Source organism: Aethalodelphis obliquidens, unplaced genomic scaffold (assembly GCF_003676395.1).
Source record: "Aethalodelphis obliquidens isolate GAN/ISIS:26980383/991018 unplaced genomic scaffold, ASM367639v1 scaffold69, whole genome shotgun sequence".
NCBI lineage: Eukaryota > Metazoa > Chordata > Mammalia > Artiodactyla > Delphinidae > Aethalodelphis > Aethalodelphis obliquidens.
In genome coordinates this window covers 4,058,612-4,080,770 of record NW_020838013.1, presented here as the reverse complement: position 1 = coordinate 4,080,770, position 22,159 = coordinate 4,058,612, and the positions used below count along the sequence as shown (strand labels likewise).

The window sequence follows — 22,159 nt, the reverse complement described above, 5'->3', positions numbered from 1 at the left end:
AGTGAGAGGCCCACGTACCGAAAAAAAAAAAAAAAAAATACAGTAAGGATTTCTGTTCAGTGAAGGAAGGACTCCATGGACAAAGTTAATAATTTGGTGGAATGAGAGAAGATATTTGAAACCAATAAGAGATTAATATCTAGAACATACAAGAAAATCCTGCAAACAAAAAGGAGACTGTAACCTGACAAGAAACATGGGGAAAAGATACGAATAGGGAAGTTACAGAAGAGTCAACCTCCCACACTTCAGAGAAATAAGAGATGCTTAGAATCATTAGTAATCAGAGAAATGCAAATTAAAGCAACAATGATATACCACTTTATACCTATTATACTGCCCAAAATTAGACAACTGGATAATGGCAAACATTGGCAGAGACACTGAGATGCAGGGCCCCTCAGGTGGGAGGGTAGACTGGTTTCCAGAGGACAACCTGGCACTACTTGGACAAGTTAGTTCCAAGTATACCCTATGACCCAGCAACCCAGCAATCCCACCCCTGGGCTTATCTCCCCTCAAATTCTCACACCAAACCATTAGGGCGCTCAGAATTAACATAAGGATGTCCACTGCAACCTTGTTTATAGCAACACTAAGGAGTTGGGAGGCAACCTGAGTGTCCTATGCTGGGATAAGGATAGGCAAAACATGGTGGCTGCACACTGTGGAGTATTACTCAATAGTTAGACACCACACGGTAACTTAGTGCTTAGTGAAAAGAGAAACAGTGAGCTATACAACACAATTTACATAAACATTTGCAAAATTAATTAACCCAAATGAACAATGGGCGGGCTTTGTCTATATCCATATTAGGAGAAACCAAATGTAAAAAGGGATACTTGGGACAATCTAGGAAAATTTTAAATATAAATATTAGATGAAATTAGCATAGCATAGAGCTGATGCTTTAGAGGCAGTTAGTGAAAACCTTACAGGCGAATGACATTATGTCTGGGATTTGCCTTAAAAAACTCCAGCCCACCCACCCACCCACACAAAAAGTAGAGGGGCTACACAAAATAAGATCAGCAAAATGCTGATAACTGTCAATGCTGAGTAAGGGGTCCACAGGAGTGCATAATATTCTCTATTTGTGCCTTTTTGTAATTTTCCACAATAAAACTTTAAATTAAAGGGAAAAAGTAAATGTGCACTAAAAAGACATGTCTTGTAGAAAACAAACTTACGGTTACCAAAGGGGAAGGTGGGGGAGGGATAAATTAGGAGTTTGGGATTAGCAGATACAAACTATATAAAATAGATAAACAGCAAGGTTCTACTGTATAGCACAGGGAACTATATTCAATATCCTGTAATAACCTATAATGGAAAAGAATAAGAAAAATAATATACGTATATATAAAACTGAATCACTTTGCCGTATACCAGAAACTAACACAACATTGTAAATCAATTTTAAAAAAAGACATGTCTTGCAAGACATTTAAAAAAATATACTTCAATTAAAAAAAGACATGTCTTGCAAGAACACAAACAAACAAAGTAATACACACTAAACTCATTTACTGGTTGCCTATGAGGGAAGGGGAAGGGAGGTAACAGGGAATAGATAAGAACAGGGAAATAGATGGGGGGAAGGAGGTGTAATGGTATAGTCAGAGCTATGAGGAGGAACAGCATAAAAACACAGGAGAAAAGGATGGTGAATGAATGAAAATTTTAGAAGGGTGAAAACTGTTAAAAGGACATTAGTTTTGGCGACCTCAGAAAACTTGGGGCATTGGAGAGGAGGACAGAACCCGAAACACAGTGCACGAAGGTGGGCGACAGCAGGTTCAGACTCTATTTGTGGAAGTCTGTCCTGGAACACAGGGAAGAAACCCAACTTAAAAAACCACAACAGTGGGCTTCCCTGGTGGCGCAGTGGTTGAGAGTCCGCCTGCCGATGCAGGGAACACGGCTTTGCGCCCCAGTCCAGGAAGATCCCACATGCTGCAGAGCGGCTGGGCCCGTGAGCCATGGCCGCTGGGCCTGCGTGTCCAGAGCCTGTGCTCCACAACGGGAGAGGCCCGCATACCAAAAAAAAAAAAAAAAAAACCATAACAGTGAAGATGAGTGAAAGCTATTTCAGATATGGGCAAGGAGGTCCCTATACATGTTTTAAAAGTCTGAGTGTAGAGAGAAAGTGGAAACGACCAAGAGGAGAAGGAAAGGGGAGAGGTAAATAGAATTAGGTGGGAGACAAGCATGATTGTTATCAGAATTGGAAGGACAGTGCCTCTTCTGAAATTGCTGGGAAACAAAGAATTCAGTGAAAGAAACATAACAAAGTAGTTGGAGAGGAAGAGGTCAGCCTGCAGAATTTGTGCCTAACAGCATCAGAAAGCATACCAAGGAGTAATGATGATTGACAACCACCCTGGCATGCTCTACTTGGAGATAAGCTCAGTCCATCAATCTCCATAAACTTCTATTCTTTGTTCAAAGGTGACAGAGAGTAATCCAACTCAATATCTTCCTTTTTACCACCAGGAGGTGCCCTTGGACCACAGCTGAATTTTGAAAGCCGGAAAGTGCTCAGGGACTCAGTTGCCCAGTCCTCCAGCAGCTTGGTGTGGACACGGAGACCTGGCCTACCCCCAAAACAAGAAACCTCTCTGGGCCTCCTTTGGTGTGCTCACCACGGATCAGGAACTGTGAAGGACACAGAATTAGAGCTTAATTCTCTAGCTAGGGAGAGAAAACCAGCCTTCATGTATATGTGACAAAACTTGACTGATTAAGTGCAGCTAGGATAGAATGCCTCTTAGAGCCATCTCAGCTCTGCCATCTTTGGTTCTCCTTTTCCTCACCAATGCATAACGTGTTTGCAATTTAAAATTTTAAAATTATGTATAAAAGCTCTACCAAAAAAGACTAGGTTGGCTTAAAATGTGGCGCGCCTCTATTTCTAAAATGTTGTCCCAAACTGCCATAGAGGCTGGCAGGCGCTAAGAAAACCCCCTTTTAGGGGGCCCAGTGAGATAACCCTTTGTCATCTGCAGCCGCCTTCCTCCCCCACCCCCGCTCCCCCACATGGCCCAGCAGCACGATCCATTGTGATGCTTAGTGATTCTCCCGGGCTTCTGATTTCACCAAGTCAGTGGTTGCGTCCAGAAACCTTCTGACGCTTGAGCGACGACCGCCCACCTTCCAAGGTGGTGATTGGCTAGTCAGGCCAGGGGGCGGGCTGACCTCCGTCCGCAGTACCGTCACCAGCTGGCCCCGCCCTCGTATTGGGGCGACTGGGAGCAGAGCCCAGGGCAGCCATTTGTATGCGGCCGCGGGATTGGTCGTTCGGCTCCCGCGAGGGTGAGGCGGGGCAGCGCACACTCGCGCGTGCGTGAGCTGGCGCGCGAGAAAGGGCCCGGTCACGCTGAGGCTTGAGCGGCTGTCGCCATTTTGTAGGGTTCTCTCTGACGCGGGAGCCGCCGCCGCCGTCGCCGCCACCCGGAGGTGCGAGGGGTTCTTGTGGGTGTGTGGGGAGCCTGAGAGAGGGCCGGGCCGGACCCTGGCTGACGGGGTTGGCCCAGGGTTAGGGTTTCTCCTCTTGCTGCGGGAGGTCCGGGGAAGACACCGGGAGGAGGCGGGGCCGGGTTTCCGGAGGGGGCGGGGCAGAGGTCGGGTCGAGTCTTTGTTGGGGCGAAGGAACTGGAGTTGGGCCGCTGGGGCGTGGGTGTCCCAGGTTGGGGCAAAGGGGGCCTTTTAATTCTTAGAGTATCTTGAAAGGTGATGCGGCACGGAAGAGAGGTACACAGATTTCCCTCCAAAACCTTGTTACCAGGGACAGTAAGATATATGCCTCTTGCCCCCTGCTTGGACTCTTCTCTTACCTGCCCCCCAAAGAGTATTTTCAGCTAACCCTGTTACCTAAAATGCGCCTCATTTAACGGAGGTGATGGGCTGTGCACTGACTGCTGACACTCGACCTGTTCGCGTGTCACACACAACTCACACTACTCCTTAAGAGTAAACCTTTCCTCCCGCTGTTGAAAACATAATAAACGTCTCTGTGAAGATCTTGATGGTGCCAAGAACTTTGGAGGATTAATCCAAAATGCAATGCACTGAAATTTTTCCCTCCACCCCTAACTTTTGGAAATCTCCTTTCTTCTTTTCCAGGCTCTTGTCAGGATGGTGAAGCTGTTCATTGGAAACCTGCCCCGGGAGGCCACAGAGCAGGAGATCCGCTCACTCTTCGAGCAGTATGGGAAGGTGCTGGAGTGTGACATCATTAAGAACTACGGCTTTGTGCACATAGAGGACAAGACGGCGGCCGAGGATGCCATACGCAACCTGCACCACTACAAGCTGCACGGGGTGAACATCAACGTGGAAGCCAGCAAGAATAAGAGCAAAGCTTCAACCAAGTTGCATGTAGGCAACATCAGTCCTACTTGTACCAACCAAGAGCTCCGGGCCAAGTTTGAGGAGTATGGTCCAGTCATCGAATGTGACATCGTGAAAGATTATGCTTTCGTACACATGGAGCGGGCAGAGGATGCAGTGGAGGCCATCAGGGGCCTTGACAACACAGAGTTTCAAGGTGAACTGCTCTGGGGCCTGGGTGGCAAAACTGAGTGGGGTTTAGCTCTAGACAGAGGCAAGAACACAGGACTGTGGGGCTGGCAGGGTGGTTTCTTCCATTCCGTTTTAGCCGGAAATGATAGAAAGATTGTGTTTACCACGCTTAAGCACAGCTTACTCTTGGAGAAGCAAACACTTCTCCTTTCCAGATTTGCCGAGATGTTCCTCAGCAACTTTGTAGAATTGCAAACGGTGGGTTACTTTATCCTGCAGGCCATCATTCATTTGGGTGCTGTTGGAAGTTTAATCTGCCTGGGCAAATGAGTATCTCATGGGAGAAGGGAGGATAAAGGTCTGTGGGTTACCTGCTTTTTCTGTTATGACAAGGAAGCCTTTTGAGAGTTTCAGTGCTTAGGGTTTATACTCTTCACTGCCTTGGGTGATGGGCTGTGGGAAAGAACAATGAAGACATCTCGAAGAATCCCTATATTATAAATCTGGGTGGTGAATCTGGATTTGGGGGAGTATCCTTTGAATACTCAGGTTTGTTCGGTCTGAACTATACAAGCAGAGCCAAAAGCCATGCCATGGACTATTCTGCTCCACCTACTACTATTTAACCCTAAGGGGAAAAAAGGAAATTTCTAAAAATATTAGGTTGAATGGGAATGATGGTCCTGCTTCTGAGGAGATTCCAGTAAGGGTGTTGTATCGAATTACTTACGTCATTAATAAACATACATATGTTGTCATTAATACCACAAGAGGTTGACTGAAGACTCTCTAGGACTGTGCTAATATGGTGGCCACTAGCCACATGTGGCTATTAAATTGAAATTAAATAAATTTTAAAATTCAGTTTCTCAGTTGTGCTGCACACATTTCAAGCACTCAGAAGTCGTATGAGGCTAGTGGTTAGTGTGTTAGTGCAGGTATGGAACATTTCCATCGTCACAGAAAGTTCTGTTGTACAGCGCTGTTCTTCAAGTTTTTTGTTGACCCTATCATCTTGGACCGCACGTTTATAGCCGCTTTTCAGGTTCATAAATTAAGACCATTTTTTCTCTGAGTGCCACTAAAAGGGTCGTTAAGAAGTACTTAAGGGTCCTCTACTAAACCTAGAAAACAGAAAAGAGATGGAGAAGAGGAAAAATTGACCAGAAAAGGGTAAGAAAGTTTGCAAATAGTAGATTACAAATGGTGCGTCAGACATCTCTGGCCTCAGCCAGTGTTGTCTTGGCCTGTAGCTACTCTTTAAAGCACAGGGCAAAAGTTGTAGATACTTTCTACCGTGAACTTGTCGTATGACTTTGGACAAGTGTTTTAACCTCTCAACGCATCATTCTCCCCACTTATAAAATAGAATTAATGATCCCTGCCATACCTCCTTCACAGGATGGTAGTGAGGCTAGAATGAGGTAATAAGATGTGAAAGTGTTCTAACAGTAAAAGCACTGTATGATGAAAGGTGAGTGGTGATTGCAACAATGAGTGTTTCTGTTAAGGTTAGAAACTTACTTAAAATGTAATAGCTGGCTTTCATTATTAGCTGTTGCACTTCAGACAGCTTTAAAAATATTCTTAATTATTTTCATTTGATGAGGGAGGGGATCGTAAATGGACAGTGTTGGGGAAATGGGGGTTCTCTCTTGACAAGTAACAAGCAAAATGTAAAAAGTGCAATTAAACTCAGGTACAAAGTGCAGAGGTATTCTGGTATAATACTGCATGTTCTTGCCTATTTAATATGCAATTGAATAAAAGGGTAGGGGCCAAAATAAGTATATGGAAATCGGTTAACTGGGGGGAGTAGGCTTGAAACGAATGTTTGTTTTAATATAGTGAGTTTAATTACTTCAGGAAGCGGATATCTGAGTAACGCGATGATCCATGAGATTTTTTTTTTTAATGTCTTTATTGGAAGAAAAGGATCCTTTATTTGGTTTTTCATGTTCTTAGCCTGGGCCCCTGGAAAAAGCACTCAACGGCGTACGGTACGTACGTACAGACAGTTTTATAACCAGCTCTGTTTTTTTTCCAGATGACAAGAGAAAGTTTAGCATTGGATAATAAGTTGCAGTTTTACAGAAAATACAATCTAAATACCAATTTGTCACATTTTTCCATAAAGCCTTTTCAGTCATCTCCTAATGAAGGGGGCCTCTTAAGAGTGCCATTTTGGGCATCTTTTGAACCTGTATTTGTTAATGGCTTCCATAGGCTTCCTCATTGTATGACTTCTGAAAGAAAGCAGCATAATCTGAGTTTACCTGGGTCTTTCAGGATGCTTCCTCTCCACCGGCAGCAGTGAACTGAACCACTATTGAGTTAGCAAACAAGTTTGCATCGGAAGACCCTAAAGAAGCTATTCCCAAGTAAAAACTCAGGCAGCTGAATTGGGAATGATATGTAAGAGTTCAGATGTTTCGTTTTTCCCCCAATATATAAACAAGCATTAAATTGGAGTACAGTTGTATATCAGCTATATCCCTTGATAGGAGCTCAGCAATGAGGACCCCAAGTTGCCCTCCTCTTTGTTTCAAAACAAAACACTTTTGTGGGGGCTGGTTTTCTGGGAAATGTTGGCAACACATCTCAGTAATGTTTTGGAGATCTCAGAAAATCTTTAAGCTTTTGGCCTCTCCAAAGCCAAAGTGTAGTAGAGTGGTAGAATTTAATCTTCTTTCAATTTTCTTTGGCCTGGATCCTTCAGGTAATAGAGAAGCACAGTATATTTCAATTATAAGAACTTTAGGGCAGGCCCCCCACCCCCGGGCTCTAATGCCTGATGATCGGAGGTGGAGCTGATGTAATAATAACAGAAATAAAGTGCACAATAAATGCAATGCGCTTGAATCATCCAAACCCCTCCCCACCTATCACCCTGGTCTTTGGAAAAACTGTCTTCCACAAAAAAGGTCCCTGGTGCCAAAAAGGTTGGGAACCGCTGCTTTAGGGGATTTAAATTAAAAGCCTAGTTACAACCTCTGGAAAGATTATGTGAAAAAAAAAACCTGTCACTTCTGTTGCAGATCTTTTAGTTCTAGGTAAAAAATTTTTTTACCTGAATCCTTTTCACAGCTACTATAGAGGTAGATTTTGCCACAGATGTTTATAAACTTCTGAGTTCCGCTCTAATCAGTGGTGAAGACTGGATGTATTAATAGAAACATCAAAGTGGGGGCAAAAAAAACTGGGTTTTATTTCTCAAAAAAAATGGACCCATAATCTATAAAGGAGCAAGTTAAATATTTTCCTTAAAAGTGTACCTCTAGTTCTCTGGATTGGCTGTTCTTTAGATTGGCATTGTTACACTGACTTCAGAATTGGAGCACAGTTTGTGTCTTTCACACAGATTAATGTCACCGTGCATGTTTGAAAGCCAAGTTAACTTGTAATCCTCCAGTCTAAATTATAGGGAATTCTACATTTGGGATATAAATTGGGGCAAAAATCCGTGTGTTTCTGTTCTAAGCACAGTTAGCATTTGGCCCATAATAACTTCTAAGAATGGGAGTATCTAAATCTCTGAAAATACTGGGATGGCTAACTGCTGCTTTCAGAGAATTATTGCCATTTGGTATCTGTTGATGGTATCAGTGTTGATGGTGGATGCTGCCTCTCTACTAGCAGCTGGAAGTAAAAACCTGAGCACCTTTGTTTCTGCTAAAGAAAGGGTTTTAAGTTTGAGGCGGCAACTGCTAGAAACTGGGGTGGTAGGAATGTTGGACATTGGGCAGAACTGAGTTTGACTAAAGTGATATTACTGCACTAACCCGCTCCCCTCTCAGGGTCAGTGCATGGCGCTGTTCTGGCTGCCGTCCTGAATCGGGCTGTTTCCAACAGGATGGTGGAGCACGAGGCCTCCTATCGCATAGCTGCATCCAGAACAAGGTCTGTTAAAGAGAGAGCAACTTACTGATCGTGGAGGGGGGATTTGTTCTGAGCCGCCCTTTAGAGTGATGTTCTCTACGTCTGTACTGGCTGCCTTTTGGCTACAATTTGTAAAGCATTGACTTGTCTCCAAAGTCTTAGGCAGTTTGGCACTAAATGCTGCCAAGAATATGCCTTTCTCAAACTGCTTTTAAAGACCTTGGATGCTTTCATTAGTAAGGGTCCCTGGGCTTGATGGTACACACGGCCAGGGCAAAGATTGTTTCTTCTCTTAGCTGTTCCTCGTTCTGGTCATTTTCTGGAAGTATGGATGTGGCTTGTTTGTATGGGTGCCCAGAAGCCTTTAGGCAAATGCTGCATTTTTCTAACAAGTAGATAATCCCCTATAAAGAATTGTAAACTACATAGTAGGATGAAATGCCGATCATTCCATTACATGGAAGCACACTGTCCCTAAGAAACCAGTACTGCTTCAAGATCTAATTCTAGCTGTTGACAGGCCTAGGTCAAGTAGTTTTCTTTTCCACAATAGGCATGGGTTCACCCTTGCTGAAAAAAGTGGAGGTGGGGTTGAAATGTGGAGGGTCTTATAACAAACTCTTAGAGGTACTAGAGTTGAAGCAGATGATGAGCCAGGTATGATTTGTGTACCCAACATAGCCTTCTGGTGACACCTGCAAAAATGGCTGGAGGAAACAAGATGGACAGCATATTGCTGGGGTTTTTTTGTTTGTTTGTATTGTTTTTGCGGTACGCGGGCCTCTCACTGTTGTGGCCTCTCCCGTTGAGGAGCACAGGCTCCGGACGCGCAGGCTCAGTGGCCATGGCTCACGGGCCCAGCTGCTGCGCGGCATGTGGGACCTTCCCGGACCGGGGCACGAACCCCTGTCCCGTGCATCGGCAGGTGGACTCTCAACCGCTGTGCCACCAGGGAAGCCCTGCTGTGGTTTTTAAGCTACAGTAAATGCTCAGGCCTTATGTGGCCCTGAGTAAATCATTGAGAGGTAGGATGCTTTCCTCTGGCATAACTGAGGTTTTGTTGGATATTTGATTTGGAAAAACTGTCAGGTTTTGAATGGTTAGAATTAATAATAGTCTTAGTAGTGAAAAGTGGAAACTTTCTCAATTTCTGTGTTGGAGAAGAAAGTTGTGGAGACGGAAGTAGGAGGGAATCCCAATCTACTGGTGTAAGTAGAGTATTGACTGGTTTCTGAGAACTTAAATTTTCTAGCTCTCGTCTGTTAAAACTTCAACTTCTTTGGGAGGGGATTGCTGAAATAGGGTTGCAGGAGTGTGCGTATGTTTGCATGTCTTTTGCCAACTAGTTCACTTTCATTTTGGGGAGGATAAAGAATGTCAATGAGTTATAATAAATCTTCTTACGTCTATTTCCTCAAGGCAAACGAATGCACGTGCAGTTGTCTACCAGCCGGCTTCGGACTGCCCCTGGGATGGGAGACCAGAGTGGCTGCTATCGGTGTGGGAAAGAGGGGCACTGGTCCAAAGAGTGTCCAGTAGATCGTACGGGTCGTGTGGCGGACTTTACCGAGCAGTATAACGAACAGTATGGAGCAGTGCGCACACCTTACACCATGGGCTACGGGGAATCCATGTATTACAACGATGCGTATGGAGCGCTCGACTACTATAAGCGTTACCGAGTCCGTTCTTACGAGGCAGTGGCAGCAGCAGCAGCAGCTTCCGCGTACAACTACGCAGAGCAGACCATGTCCCATCTGCCTCAAGTCCAGAGCACAGCTGTGACCAGTCACCTCAACTCCACTTCTGTTGATCCCTACGACAGACACCTGTTGCCAAACTCAGGCGCTGCTGCCACCTCAGCTGCTATGGCTGCTGCCGCTGCCACCACTTCCTCCTATTATGGAAGGGACAGGAGCCCCCTGCGTCGTGCTGCAGCTGTGCTCCCCACAGTTGGAGAGGGCTACGGTTATGGGCCAGAGAGTGAGCTGTCTCAGGCATCAGCAGCTGCACGGAATTCTCTGTATGACATGGCCCGGTATGAGCGGGAGCAGTATGTGGACCGAGCACGGTACTCAGCCTTTTAAAAACTGGAGGTGAGAGTGGGGTGGGTGTGGTTAAGAGATTCCATTTAGTTCCCCAGGAGGGAGACCTGTGCCACATAGAGGAGGCTAAAGCCATCCGTTTGCTGTCAGGACAGTATCCAAAAGGTATAAATTGCATGTTAGTCTTAAGTATTTCTCTAACTGAGGCCAGGGGTTCATTTGGCCTGTCGAGGTTTTAGTTTACAACTCCAACCAACCAACTTGTTCCTTCTGAGAGAACAACAGCAACTCAGTTTGTTAGTGAGAATATTTTTCTTTAATCAAGTGTAAGCAGATCTGGGTTACAGAGACATAGTTAAGAGAACTAACATTTGTTGAGTGCCCTCTTTGTACATTATATCATTTAATTATACAGCTGGCCTTTAAGATATTTTCTTTTATGGAGAAGGGAACTAAGGCTCAGAGGGGTTAAGTCCTTTGCCTAAAGTCACCTGGTAATTGAGAGGTAGAGCCAGAATTCAAACTCAGGCGTGCCTGAGTCCAAAACCACTTTCTCTTTCCACCACCAAAGTCACTGTAGTGTACGCTGAAGAGTACAGGTTCAGGAGTTAATAATGAATGTCACCAGTGAGAATTTAAGCTGTAACTTCAGACATCCAATTTGCTAATAAAACTACTACTTCGGTCATGAGCCTTTATCAGAGGAAACTCTTCTAACATACCTATAAGCCAAATAAAATCCTCTAAATTCTAGGTGTTTAGTTCCAGGATACTTGCCTGAAAGCAGAACGTTTTGATGCCATTGTCCCATCGAGTCCCTTCCTTGTTAGTAATCCAGAGCATCGTGTTCTGTGTGGGCACTTAAGCCGTATTTCTGCATGGCTTATGATGCTGTCATTTAGAGCCTGACACTTAACATTTCTTCCAGCAAATTGTTTTTTTTTTTTTTTGTTTGAGAGGAACATTTAAGGAGCTAGATAAAACAGGTAATTTTCTGATGTGTGTAAGTCCCATTGATGGTAACCTTGCAATTTTTCCTACTTCAGAAAATGTATAGCAAAGATGTTTGAATGTCAAGAATAACTAGGAGTATCTAGAGATTGATAAATCTCTTCATCTGAGTGGAAATTGCATTATAACTTTCTATTCTCATAGTTTTCCTTGTACCTTGAAATTGACCATCAGTAGAACTGGAGGCCTCGTAGCAAAGTTAAATTGAGTTACCACTGAGTTTTCAGGGTTCCTGAGTACCCTTTTGGTATATGTGTAGAAGAAAACCAAGTGACAGGAATTTGCCCTTTTATGTAGTGGGAAGCAAATATGATGCGAACCTGTGATAAGTTATGTCCTATATGACCATGACAAGACGGATCCCCTGAGACCGCTGTGTAGTGTGTGTTCATGTGCATGAAGAGGACAATCTTACAACTAGTGTAGTTTGCCATTTTACTTTTTTTACTTTTATTGCTGCTGGATCTGCCATGAAGTAGGATATGCCTCTAAAGTAAGGTGGTATCTTCTATCGGATAACTTATATTTCTCTCAGATATGTTCCAAAGTTAAATATTAAATTAGTGTATATTGTGGTCTTTAAAGGGTATTGCTAAGGTATTTTTTAAGTGGTTTTTGACTGCGAGCAGTGGTTGTTCAACTAACCTCTTTTTAGTGATGACTTTTAAAGAAACTTACCTTCCAGGTGTGAACCTCAAATGGACTGAATAACCTTGAGTTGGTTGCAGTCCCAGGAGCCTGATGTTAATGAGGCTGCCAGGATGAAATACTCCAGAACTGTTGGGGATCCAAATTCGGGTCTCACCCTAGCAGAACTGATTCAAGAACGTCACAACTTTTGAAGTCGATTGGCACAGATCAAGACCAAGATTTGGCCCTTTGTCTGTAATAAGTAGAGGAACTTGGTGTGAGTTAACTTTTTTTTTCCCCCAGCCATTGGTGTCTGGAGTTCCCATCATCAGTGGAAGAATTAGAGAATTTAGGATTTCTTCTTTTGATTTGGTAAGGGAGATTTGGTCAATTAAAGGAACTACTGGAATTATGGCTCTAAATCTGTGACAGTATGATATGCAGATATGTTGGAGGATGAATGAACCACTCCTTGATACCCTTTGTGATTGTGATACCCATTTCTGAAAATTTGTTCACTATGAAAGATTAAAAATGAGACAAATTTAGAAGACTGCAGTTGGCCATATTTGAGACCTTGGCATCTTCTGATTGTTCTGGATAAATTATGGTTCTTGATAATATCTGTATGCCCTTTGTTGCAGCGACAGTAGCCTTGTATCACAGAAGTAGTCTTGCCTAAAAGATTGGTGAGAAAGTGAGAAAGATGTGTTTATCACCAACACAGCAGTCTTCCAGATAGACTGCTTCTTGTTCTATATATAGCTAAAAGTAAACTCCTATATATAGCCATAGAAGACTCCTAGGTAATTATATGAGTTGTCAGTTTGATCCGGTCTGACTTGGATTTGTTTTGTTCTGTTCTTTTCTTTCCCCCTGGAATACAGGACGGGACCGGGGCCCTTGTACTCGGAGCCAAGCTGCTCTCCAGGCATTGTGTAAGCCTCTTGTGTTGTGCTCTCTTTCAGGTAGGATAATTGCGGACTGAACCCTCGGGCTGCGGTCATATATGAGAACTTGCTCCGCGCGGTCCCCTTTGCCGGGATGTTTCCATTGCTTCATGTTTCAGTAAACAAAGGAGTTTGTGACCAACTATGTTTTCTTTCTTAATTTAATTCTTCTAAGTTGACTTTTCTTTCCTCCTGATACTAGTCTCTGTAGCCTTTCACTCTATTCCTTATGTTCTCAGCCTCTGAGCAGCCCTAGGTAAGGATTATGCTGGCATCCCCTTTTTCCTGTACAGTGGAATCCCTCTTATCTTGCTTTCCTTAGGAGTTGAACCCTTCTCCCTGTCTACCTGCAACATCTCCTTTCCCTTTAAAATGACCATGTAGTGGCAAGCAGCCTTTTACTCTTCTCTGTTAGCTCTGGACTCTAACATTGAAGCTAATCTTCTGAAACTGCTAGGACCATTGGGGTTTTGGTGGTTGTTGTTTTGTTTGTTTTGTTTTTTTATGTCTGACCTGTGATCATGGTACAGCATTAGCTGAAATTTAGCCTTGTTTTACTCCACTTCTCCCCCCTTTTTTTTTTTTAATATTTTGACAAATAAACGTTTCTAACACTTAAGTATCTTTTTGTATTTGTGTGACTGTTATTTACCACCCATATCTTCTGGTTCTTTTTCAGTTGTGCTCAAACCACAAACTTCAGTGACAGAATAGATATCTGAAATTTAGATGTACAAGGAAGGATTTAGTGAGATAAGTAGTATGGCTGCAGCAATAAGTGGAGATAAGTGAGCCAGCATCTTGAGACATTGATAAATATGCTATACCTGGTAGTCAGCTGCTTCTCTCTAAATAACCAGAGCTGCTTTTCCCCTTTTATAGGCCAGCAAACCCAGGTTAGTAGTGATAGAAGTAAGCCCCACAGAGAGAACCCTGCACCAGGAAATGGCTGAGCCAGAACAAAGGACCCGTCAGATTCTCACTTCGACTTCATAGTACATGTTCATTTAAATTCACAATTTAAACTAGGATTAGACTTTGGCTAAAGTGAATACAGTAGTTACGATGATACGGAGAAACGTGTATTTTGAGCAGAAAAGCAAGTAGGGTATTCGTAACTGGCAGTGATAATATTCTGCAATAAAATGTGTCCTCTAGAATTTTTTTTTAAAGATTTATGGACATGCTATTTTTTTATCATTGCTTAGGTCCTCATAAAACAAGTTTAATGATGGACTCAACCCCACTTAAGCTTTATTATATCCTGTATCACATGGTGATATAAATTCTGTGAAGCTTTATCTAACAATCATACAGTACTTTCCCCACATATTTTGTACTTCTTAAAATACTTTTGACATAGGTGAAGCAAAACTTCTTGATTTTTGGGGGTAGGATACAACAATCTGGAGAGGTTAATCTCTCTATGCACACACTCCAACTAGTGATGATGTATATACAATATTCGTGTTAGCTCCAGTATTCCCCAAGGAGGCGGGATTGTCCTTGTTTTACAAAAAAGAAGGCAGAGATACTGGGATTTCCTTGTGATTGATCTGCAAGGCATCGGGCAGAGCAAAGAAAGTATGTACAGCTTTTGCTAGCCTCTCCAAAATCTCTGGTCCTCCTCTGTGCTAAGTTAACATAGAAATTTAACATATCTTGATTTCCATATCACTGGCAGGACAAGCTAGAAAAAAAATTGGATTCTGCAAAACAGTTTTACGTCACTGTCCAGTAAAACTTTTGGCAGTGTTGGAAGTGTTCTATATCTGTGCTGTCCAATTTGTAGCTGCTAGCTACATGTGCCTGTTAAGTACTTGAAATGTGCCTAGCGAAGCTGAGAAACTGAAGTTTTTATTTTAATTATAATTAGCCACATGTGGCTAGCGGTTACTGTATTGCACAGCACAGTTTAAATGGTAAAGTAAAGACTTCTGTTAGTACAGCTGTTAAGATTCCGTACTTCCACTGCAGGGGGGCACGAGTTTGATCCCTGGTCTGGGAACTAAGATCCTGAATGCTGTGTGGTGTGGCCAAAAAAATTAATTAATTTAGAAAATAATAAATGGTAAAATATTGTAAGTTTCTTAGGAGAAAAGCCTTGAAGAAATCATATAAAATATTTCTCCCTTAGAAAATCCTTTCACTCTACCCAAAACAGATGACACTGGGAAAGGGGTTAGTTTTCAGCCAACATAAGAGGACTGTTGAATAGGAACAAATAGGTTTATTTCTAAACCTCAGTTTAGAAATTGCATGTTGTGGGTACAAAATTCCTTTTATTCACCAAGACCAAGTTGCTCATTATAGACCATTTTAGAGTCCCACTAGGCCTCTCACACTAAAAGCTCTGGAATTCATTGATCAGTGATTTGAATTGCTTCTGGGCCAAGATTTGGGTGATGAATGAGACACGTGATTCCTAGTTGAGAAGCAAACTTTGACCGCGTCTGTCATAAGCACAACAGAGGGACAAGTACAGGGTGCCTTGAAAACATGTAAATAGTGACTGACTTTGGGGGACAGGTTGGGGGGGGCAGTTGCTATTCCAGGTTGAAACAGCATATGTGAAGGATCCTGATCAAGGAAGAGTGTGGTGCCCATTAGGAACCAGAAAGGGAGCTCTGTGGCAGGAGAAATCTGTGTAGCAGAAATCTGAAGAGGTAACTTCCAGCACAGTTCACGAGAGACTTGTGGGCTGTGTTAAGGAATTTCATCTTTAAGACTAACTGGGGGACTTCCCTGGTGGCGCAGTGGTTAAGAATCCACCGCCAGTGCAGGGGACACGGGTTCCAGCCCTGGTCCGGGAAGATCCCACATGCCGCGGAGCAACTAAGCTCGTGCGCCACAACTACTGATCCTGCGCTCTAGAGCCCACGAGCCACAACTGAGCCTGTGTGCCACAGCTACTGAAGCCCGCGTGCCTAGAGCCCGTGCTCCTTGACGAGAGGCCACCACAGTGAGAAGCCTGTGCACGGCAATGAACAGTAGCCCCCGCTTGCTGCAACTAGAGAAAGCCCACGCGCAGCAATGAAGATCCAACACAGCCATAAATAAATAAATAAATAAAGACTTAATGCAAGCTATTAAAGGGTTTTAAGTTTGAAGGTAACAGGATCAGATTCATTTTTCCTGAAAGATCATTGTGATTGGACAGAACAAAAGTGAATAGCATTACACTCCAATGTTCATAGCAGCATTATTTACAATTGCCAAGGTATGGAAACAACCTAAACGTCCATCAACAGATGAATGGATAAAGGAAGATGTGGTATATAAATATATATAATAGAATTCCACTCAGCCATAAAAAATGAAATTTTGCCATTTGCAGCAACATGGATGGACTTGGAGGGCATTATGCTAAGTGAAATAAGACAAATACTGTATGATACCACTTACATGTGGAATCTAAAAAATACAACTAGTGAATAAAACAAAAGGAAGCAGACTTAGTGATAGAGAGAAACCAACTTGTGGTTACCAGTGGGGAGAGGGAAAGGAGAGGGGCAGTACAGGGGTGGGGGTGGGGGGGAAGTGTTATAGGATTATATGAAATTGTGTGAAACTTTTGAAAATTGTAAAGCACTATTGAATTTAAAGAATTCAATTTTTAAAATACTTTTTAAAAGTTTAAAAGAAGTGAATAGTGAGATTTGCCTGATATGTAACAGAGGTCTCTCCCCTAATCATGAGGCCGATAGAGTTGATGTTTTGTTTTAAAGGAAGACAAAATACCTCAAAGACAGGAAAACAACCATTCATAAGGAAATGTGATTCAAGGGGGCAGCGTTTAAATCCTGAGGCTGACTGATCAAGCCTTTACAGGGATGGGTTGTGCCTCTCCCACTCTAACATTGCTGAGCACCTGTTGCGGGCCAGGCCCTACCTAAGGGTTTTACACTAGGCACCACTGAATGCTGAAGGGCAAGGGAGATGAGATAGATCTCAGAGATCTTAAGAGATGAGAAAGCATGACCAAAACAGTAACTGCTATAAGAAATGTAGGGCTTCCCTGGTGGTGCAGTGGTTAAGAATCCACCTGTCAATGCAGGGGACACAGGTTCGAGCCCCGGACCAGGAAGATCCCACATGCCGCGGAGCAACTAAGCCCGTGCGCCACAACTACTGAGCCTGCACTCCAGAGCCCACAGGCCACAACTACTGAAGCCCACACACCTAGAGCCCGTGCTCTGCAACAAGAGAAGCCACTGCAATGAGAAGCCTGCACACTGCAACGAAGAGTAGCCCCTGCTTGCCACAACTAGAGAAAACCCACGCGCAGCAACGAAGACCCAACACAGCCAAAAATAAAATAAATAAATTTATATATAAAAAAAGAAAAAATGTAAAAGCATTGTGAGAGTTCAGAGGACAATTATTTATGCAATCCTACCAAAACTCTGTAACTTATTCTCGGTGCCTTAAGATTAAAACTCTTTTTTTAATATTTCTCTCCTTTGAAATGAGAATACTTATCAGTAGTCCACAAAGAGGGTGAAATGTTTGTGAGGGATGAAGGCCGAGAGGACATCCCTGGCCCAGTTTGGAGAAAAGAAAAAGCTAGAATAATACCTGAGGCCTTCCATCTCCATGAATTTCTTCTTGAGCCGTCAGCTATTGGAGGTGGGGTTCTGGGCACCACTCAAGCAAGGCCCAGCCACAGCAGCAGCACTCTGAGGTACTTCAGGTACAAGGCAAAAGAAACCGCAGACTGACTCAAACGCTGCAGCTGGGAGAAAAGTATCCAGATTCCCCCAGGTGGTGTCTCTGAACTCCTGGCTGTTACTCAACACCTTCCTTAGGGCAGTGGGGGGAAACAAACAGCTACCATTTGCAGCAACATGGATGGACTTGGAGCCCGTATCACTGGCAGGACAGTCTGGCAAACGCTCCAGCCTGGCAAACGCTGAGACCACTGCAGCCCAAACCCTGCCTCTTAGGCCTGTGGCGGACTCCAATCTCCCCTTTCCTCCAATCTCTGGCCACACGATGAAGTTAGACAGTGTGGCACAGAGAGATAAGACGCCCTCAGGGCACTCGATGCACTGCACAGAGCTTGTCCACAGGGCAGGAAAGGGTTTGCTGGCTGCAAGGTAGCCCAGGAAAGGGAAGCAACGTGCCTAAGATTGGCCTCATGGCTTGTCAGAATTTGGCTCACAAATCTGGGCCTGAGATGAAGTGTCTCTGGCATACCTGGGAGGAGAAAGGAGGAAATAAAAATACATTCCTAGGAAGAGCTGTCAGCTTTGTCAGAGGAATCCACCTCAAGGCTTTCTTAAGATCAGGGCTATGCTCTATTGCCAAGGAGAACCGAAGCGCAAGAAATGACAGTTCAGTCCCAGGAACCCACAAAGGAAGAGGGAAAGGTCTGGCAAGATGATTTCAGTCAGCAGTGTCTTAGGTTTGCAGGCCCTCTGAGGATCCAGGCCAAATTTAAACCGCACAACAGCCCTACAGATTTAATGACACCCATTATCTCTACTAATCCACAAGAACCCAATGAGGTAGCATCCTTTGGCTCCCCTGGTAATTAAAGCAACTGAAGTTTAGAAAGATTAAATAATTTGGCCACCCTCCCCACAAACACACAGTGGTGAGGAAAAAAGACCCCCGATTCCTACTGCCTATTCACCACAGCAGAAAGCCAAAGAAAGAAGCTACTGAAATGGAGACGAACAGTTGGCAAAGGCACCCAGCAGTCCTAAGGCTAGACTCTATCTACCCTACTTGGGGGCGGGGTAAGCCTCTGCATTTGGCAAGGTGAACTAGACTTCCAGTGATAGCGTCCCTGGCCCACCCTTGGCTCTTATCTCAGAGGCAGGACAGTGGCTATGAGAATTAGGAAAATGAATGGTTAGGGAAAAGGCACCCCCCACCCTAAGTACCGTTATATTCCCTCCACGTTGGGGCATGGCCAGTACGCTTCAGTGGCTGTGTTTGTGAATCATACCTCGCCTCTCCATAGGGACACAAAGAGGTATTTGGGCCAAGACCACCTAAGCTGAGTAAGTGGCCAACACTCCAGAGACCATGCCACTGCTGCCACACGCCCACCCCCACCCCCACCCCCCGCACCCGGAACCACACTGCACTGAACCAGACAAGGTAAGCCAAGCTCAAGATGGGCCGGCGCAGGTCTGGCTGGAGGAAGCTCGGAGGTCCGGACCCTGCAGGGAAGTCAGAACCCCGAGTGCGACTGGGAGTGGAGCTCGCACTGCCACATGTCTCAGGACACTCACTAGACTAATGGCTGAAATTCAGGCTCCGGAGCTGGACTTAAATTAAGCCAGAACTTAAATCCAAGCCCTTTCTGTAGTCTTAGACATGCAATTTAACCTTTCAGAGCCCGTTTCCTCATCGTAAACTTCCTCTTAAGAGTTGTTCGGAGTAAATGCAAAGCACTCAATTGGCCATTATTATCACAGATGAACTGTGACGTGTGCAAGCAAAAGAGAGGGTTCCACCCTATCCATGCAGGGAGCTGGAGGGAGGAGAGCTGTCATCACTCCCTCTTCAGTTTCAAAGATTCCAGCTCCCCCTCCTTTCTTTTCCAGCTGTGGGACCTAGACACAAACCCACTCAAGCTCTGCCCTTAGGGATCACCAAATCTCAAAGCTGAAGGGCCCTCCTAGGTTATCAGTTCCGCCACCTCTGTCTTTCTTGACTGCTGACTTATGGGATGGGGCACAACACCAACCCTAACAAGGGCCATCCAGGAATCCTCCAGTCCTACCCCCGGGTCTGGTCCTATGCTGGCACTCAGTTTCTTGAATGACTGGTAACTGCTAGGGCAATGAATGGATGAGGGCAAGGGCAGAGGGTAGTATGTTCCCAGGAGGAGCACATCATTCAAATGATAGCTTACATATATACAGATTTATTATTAAAAGCCTGTTACATGTCAGGCACTGTTGCCAGGCACTGGGGTAGTTTCCTGTCCCCCTTACAATTCTGTGAGGAAAATATTCACTAAATGAGTAAGCAAAGAAACTGAGATAAGTACCACAAAATACAAAAACTGGGCAAAATGGTAGGGAAGAATAAGGGGGCATCTCTTAGAGGCTGTCAAGGAGGGTGCTCTGATGCTTGATCCTGAAGCTAAGACGTGAAGGTAAGAAATTAATCTTAAAGTGGTCAAGGGGAAAGTCCTTCCAGGTACAAAGAAGGTCCTGAGGCAAGAAAGTTTTTGGTGAACAGGATCTGAAAGGAGGGCCAGTGTGGTTAGAGAAAGGCGGGTGGGGGGGCCTGCGATGACACTGGAGTTCGGGGCAGAGGCCAGATATTTCAAGGCCTAAGGACTGGCATTTTAAACACAATAGGAAGCTGGAGTTATGGAGTGACAATCTAATTTATATCTAACAACATCATCTCGGCTACTGAATGGAGATTAAATTGAAAGATGACCAGAGGAAAAAAAGGAAGGAGAAAAAGAGAGGCCAGAATGCCACTGCAATAGTCCTGGTGGGACTGTATGGTCTCCACTGTGGTGTGGCAAAGACATGGACAAAAGTGGCAACGTTTGATATAAAATATGCTAAGGGACAGACAAGGGGGATAAGAAATGAGGGAAGAATCAAGGATGACTACCAGGAATCTGGCTGGAGCGGCTACATGGACGGTAACACCATTTAAAGAAATAGGAAAGGTTGGAGGAGAAATTATTTTGGAGTGGGGTGACTCAGGAGTTCCATTTCACACACATCAAGTTTGAGATATTCTGTTGACAACCAAGGAGAATGCTCAAGCAGGTCTTTGGATCCCTGAACTTTGAGCACAGAGAAGAGATTTGGGACAAGAGATGTAAATTTGAGTCTTCAGCATCTAGATCAGCATTATGCAACAGAAATATAAAGTGAACTGCAAAAGCCACATGGGTAATCACTGAAAACTACTAATAGCGACATTTTTAAAACTAAAAAGAAACAGGTGAAATTGTATTATTTTTAATAATGTACTGTATTTCACCTAATATATCCAAAATATTATTTCAACATATGATCAAAACATATGATTCAAAAAATGAGTATTTTTACATTCTTTTTCATATGAAGCTTTCAAAATCCCATGGGTATTATATACTCACAGCACCATATGTGCCTGTGGCTCTTATACTGGACAGCACAACTTTAGATGGTACACAAAGCCAAGGCGGCTAATGAAATCCCTTAGAACAGGGTTTCAACCTTGGCACTACTGATATTTGGGGCTGGGTAGTTCTCTGTGTGGGAGAGGAGGCTATCCTGTGCATCATAGGCTGTTTAGCAGCATCCCTGGCCTTCACCCATTAGATGCCAGTAGCATCCTCCCAACTTTGACAGTTAAAAAGGACTTCAGACATTGTCAAATGTCCTAGGCAAAGGGTGAAGAGTGAAGAGGGGGAATCACCAGTGATTGAGAACCACTGACCTAGACAGAGAGAGAGTGTAGAGAGCAGAGGGCCCAGGAGAATGCTGGGAACATCAGCCTTACCATCTGCCTTAGGTAGTGTGCATGGGGCATTAAAAGGTTCAATTCTCTGGTTCAATTTTTCTAGGACTGTAGGCCCTAGGGAATTGAAAGGAAGGGGTGAGGTGATTTCATGTGAAAACTGCAGAGGTCCAGTTTCTAGTACATGAAAATACCCAACCAATGTCGGTAACAGCAACAGCAAGAGGTCCTCCCCCACTGTCACTTCTTATATAATCAAGTTTTCCTCTCCTCATCTGATCCCTTCCTCTTGACAAATGGTAGCATTTACCAAGGACCACTGTCCCCAAAGAGAAACTCCACATAACTATCTGGAGAGACTGGGGGTTATCGAAATTAGAGGAAACCATGGGTATAGATTCAGTATCAAGCTTCTATGGCCTCGTATGTAGACATACAGCTTGCTTGAGCATAGAGGAGAAAGTCTGGGACTAGAATCTACATGGTGGGTAAAGCCAAGGAAACTGGTGATAATAGAGGAGCCCTAGCCTAATTGTTAACAGTCCTGAAAACTCATCAGCTTCCTTTCTACCTTGAAAACCCAAATCTGTTTTTAAAACAAACAAACCAGGCCTTTAAGGAATATCTAGAGGACTAGCTGGTGCAAATACTAAGGGAGGAAGGGCCCTGGCATTGACTAAGATG

General features: G+C 44.0%; 1 protein-coding gene across 7 annotated transcripts; it reads left to right on the top strand.

The window, feature by feature from the left end:
• The first annotated feature begins 3,310 nt into the window (after positions 1-3,310).
• RBM4B (RNA binding motif protein 4B) lies at positions 3,311-13,666 on the top strand. 7 transcript variants are annotated; one of them, XR_003429481.1, is made up of 5 exons: positions 3,649-3,756; positions 4,129-4,552; positions 9,826-10,502; positions 12,148-12,369; positions 13,061-13,666. XR_003429481.1 is itself a non-coding variant. In XM_027090461.1 (4 exons), exons 2-3 carry the CDS (start codon positions 4,141-4,143, stop codon positions 10,491-10,493), a joined length of 1,080 nt encoding a protein of 359 aa, XP_026946262.1. In that variant the 5' UTR covers positions 3,311-3,462; positions 4,129-4,140; the 3' UTR covers positions 10,494-10,502; positions 13,061-13,666. The 7 variants fall into 7 exon arrangements, 5 of the variants coding, with proteins under 5 accessions (XP_026946262.1, XP_026946261.1, XP_026946260.1 ...); XR_003429480.1 differs by having other exon boundaries at positions 12,980-13,666; XM_027090461.1 differs by lacking the exons at positions 3,649-3,756; positions 12,148-12,369 and adding an exon at positions 3,311-3,462.
• Positions 13,667-22,159: the final 8,493 nt, after the last annotated feature.

What these genes read in the sequence shown, in the direction of transcription:
- RBM4B (XM_027090459.1), top strand. An exon ending in TGACAACACAGAGTTTCAAG is followed by an intron (nt 4,553 to 9,825) that starts GTGAACTGCTCT and finishes TATTTCCTCAAG; the next exon opens with GCAAACGAATGCACGTGCAG.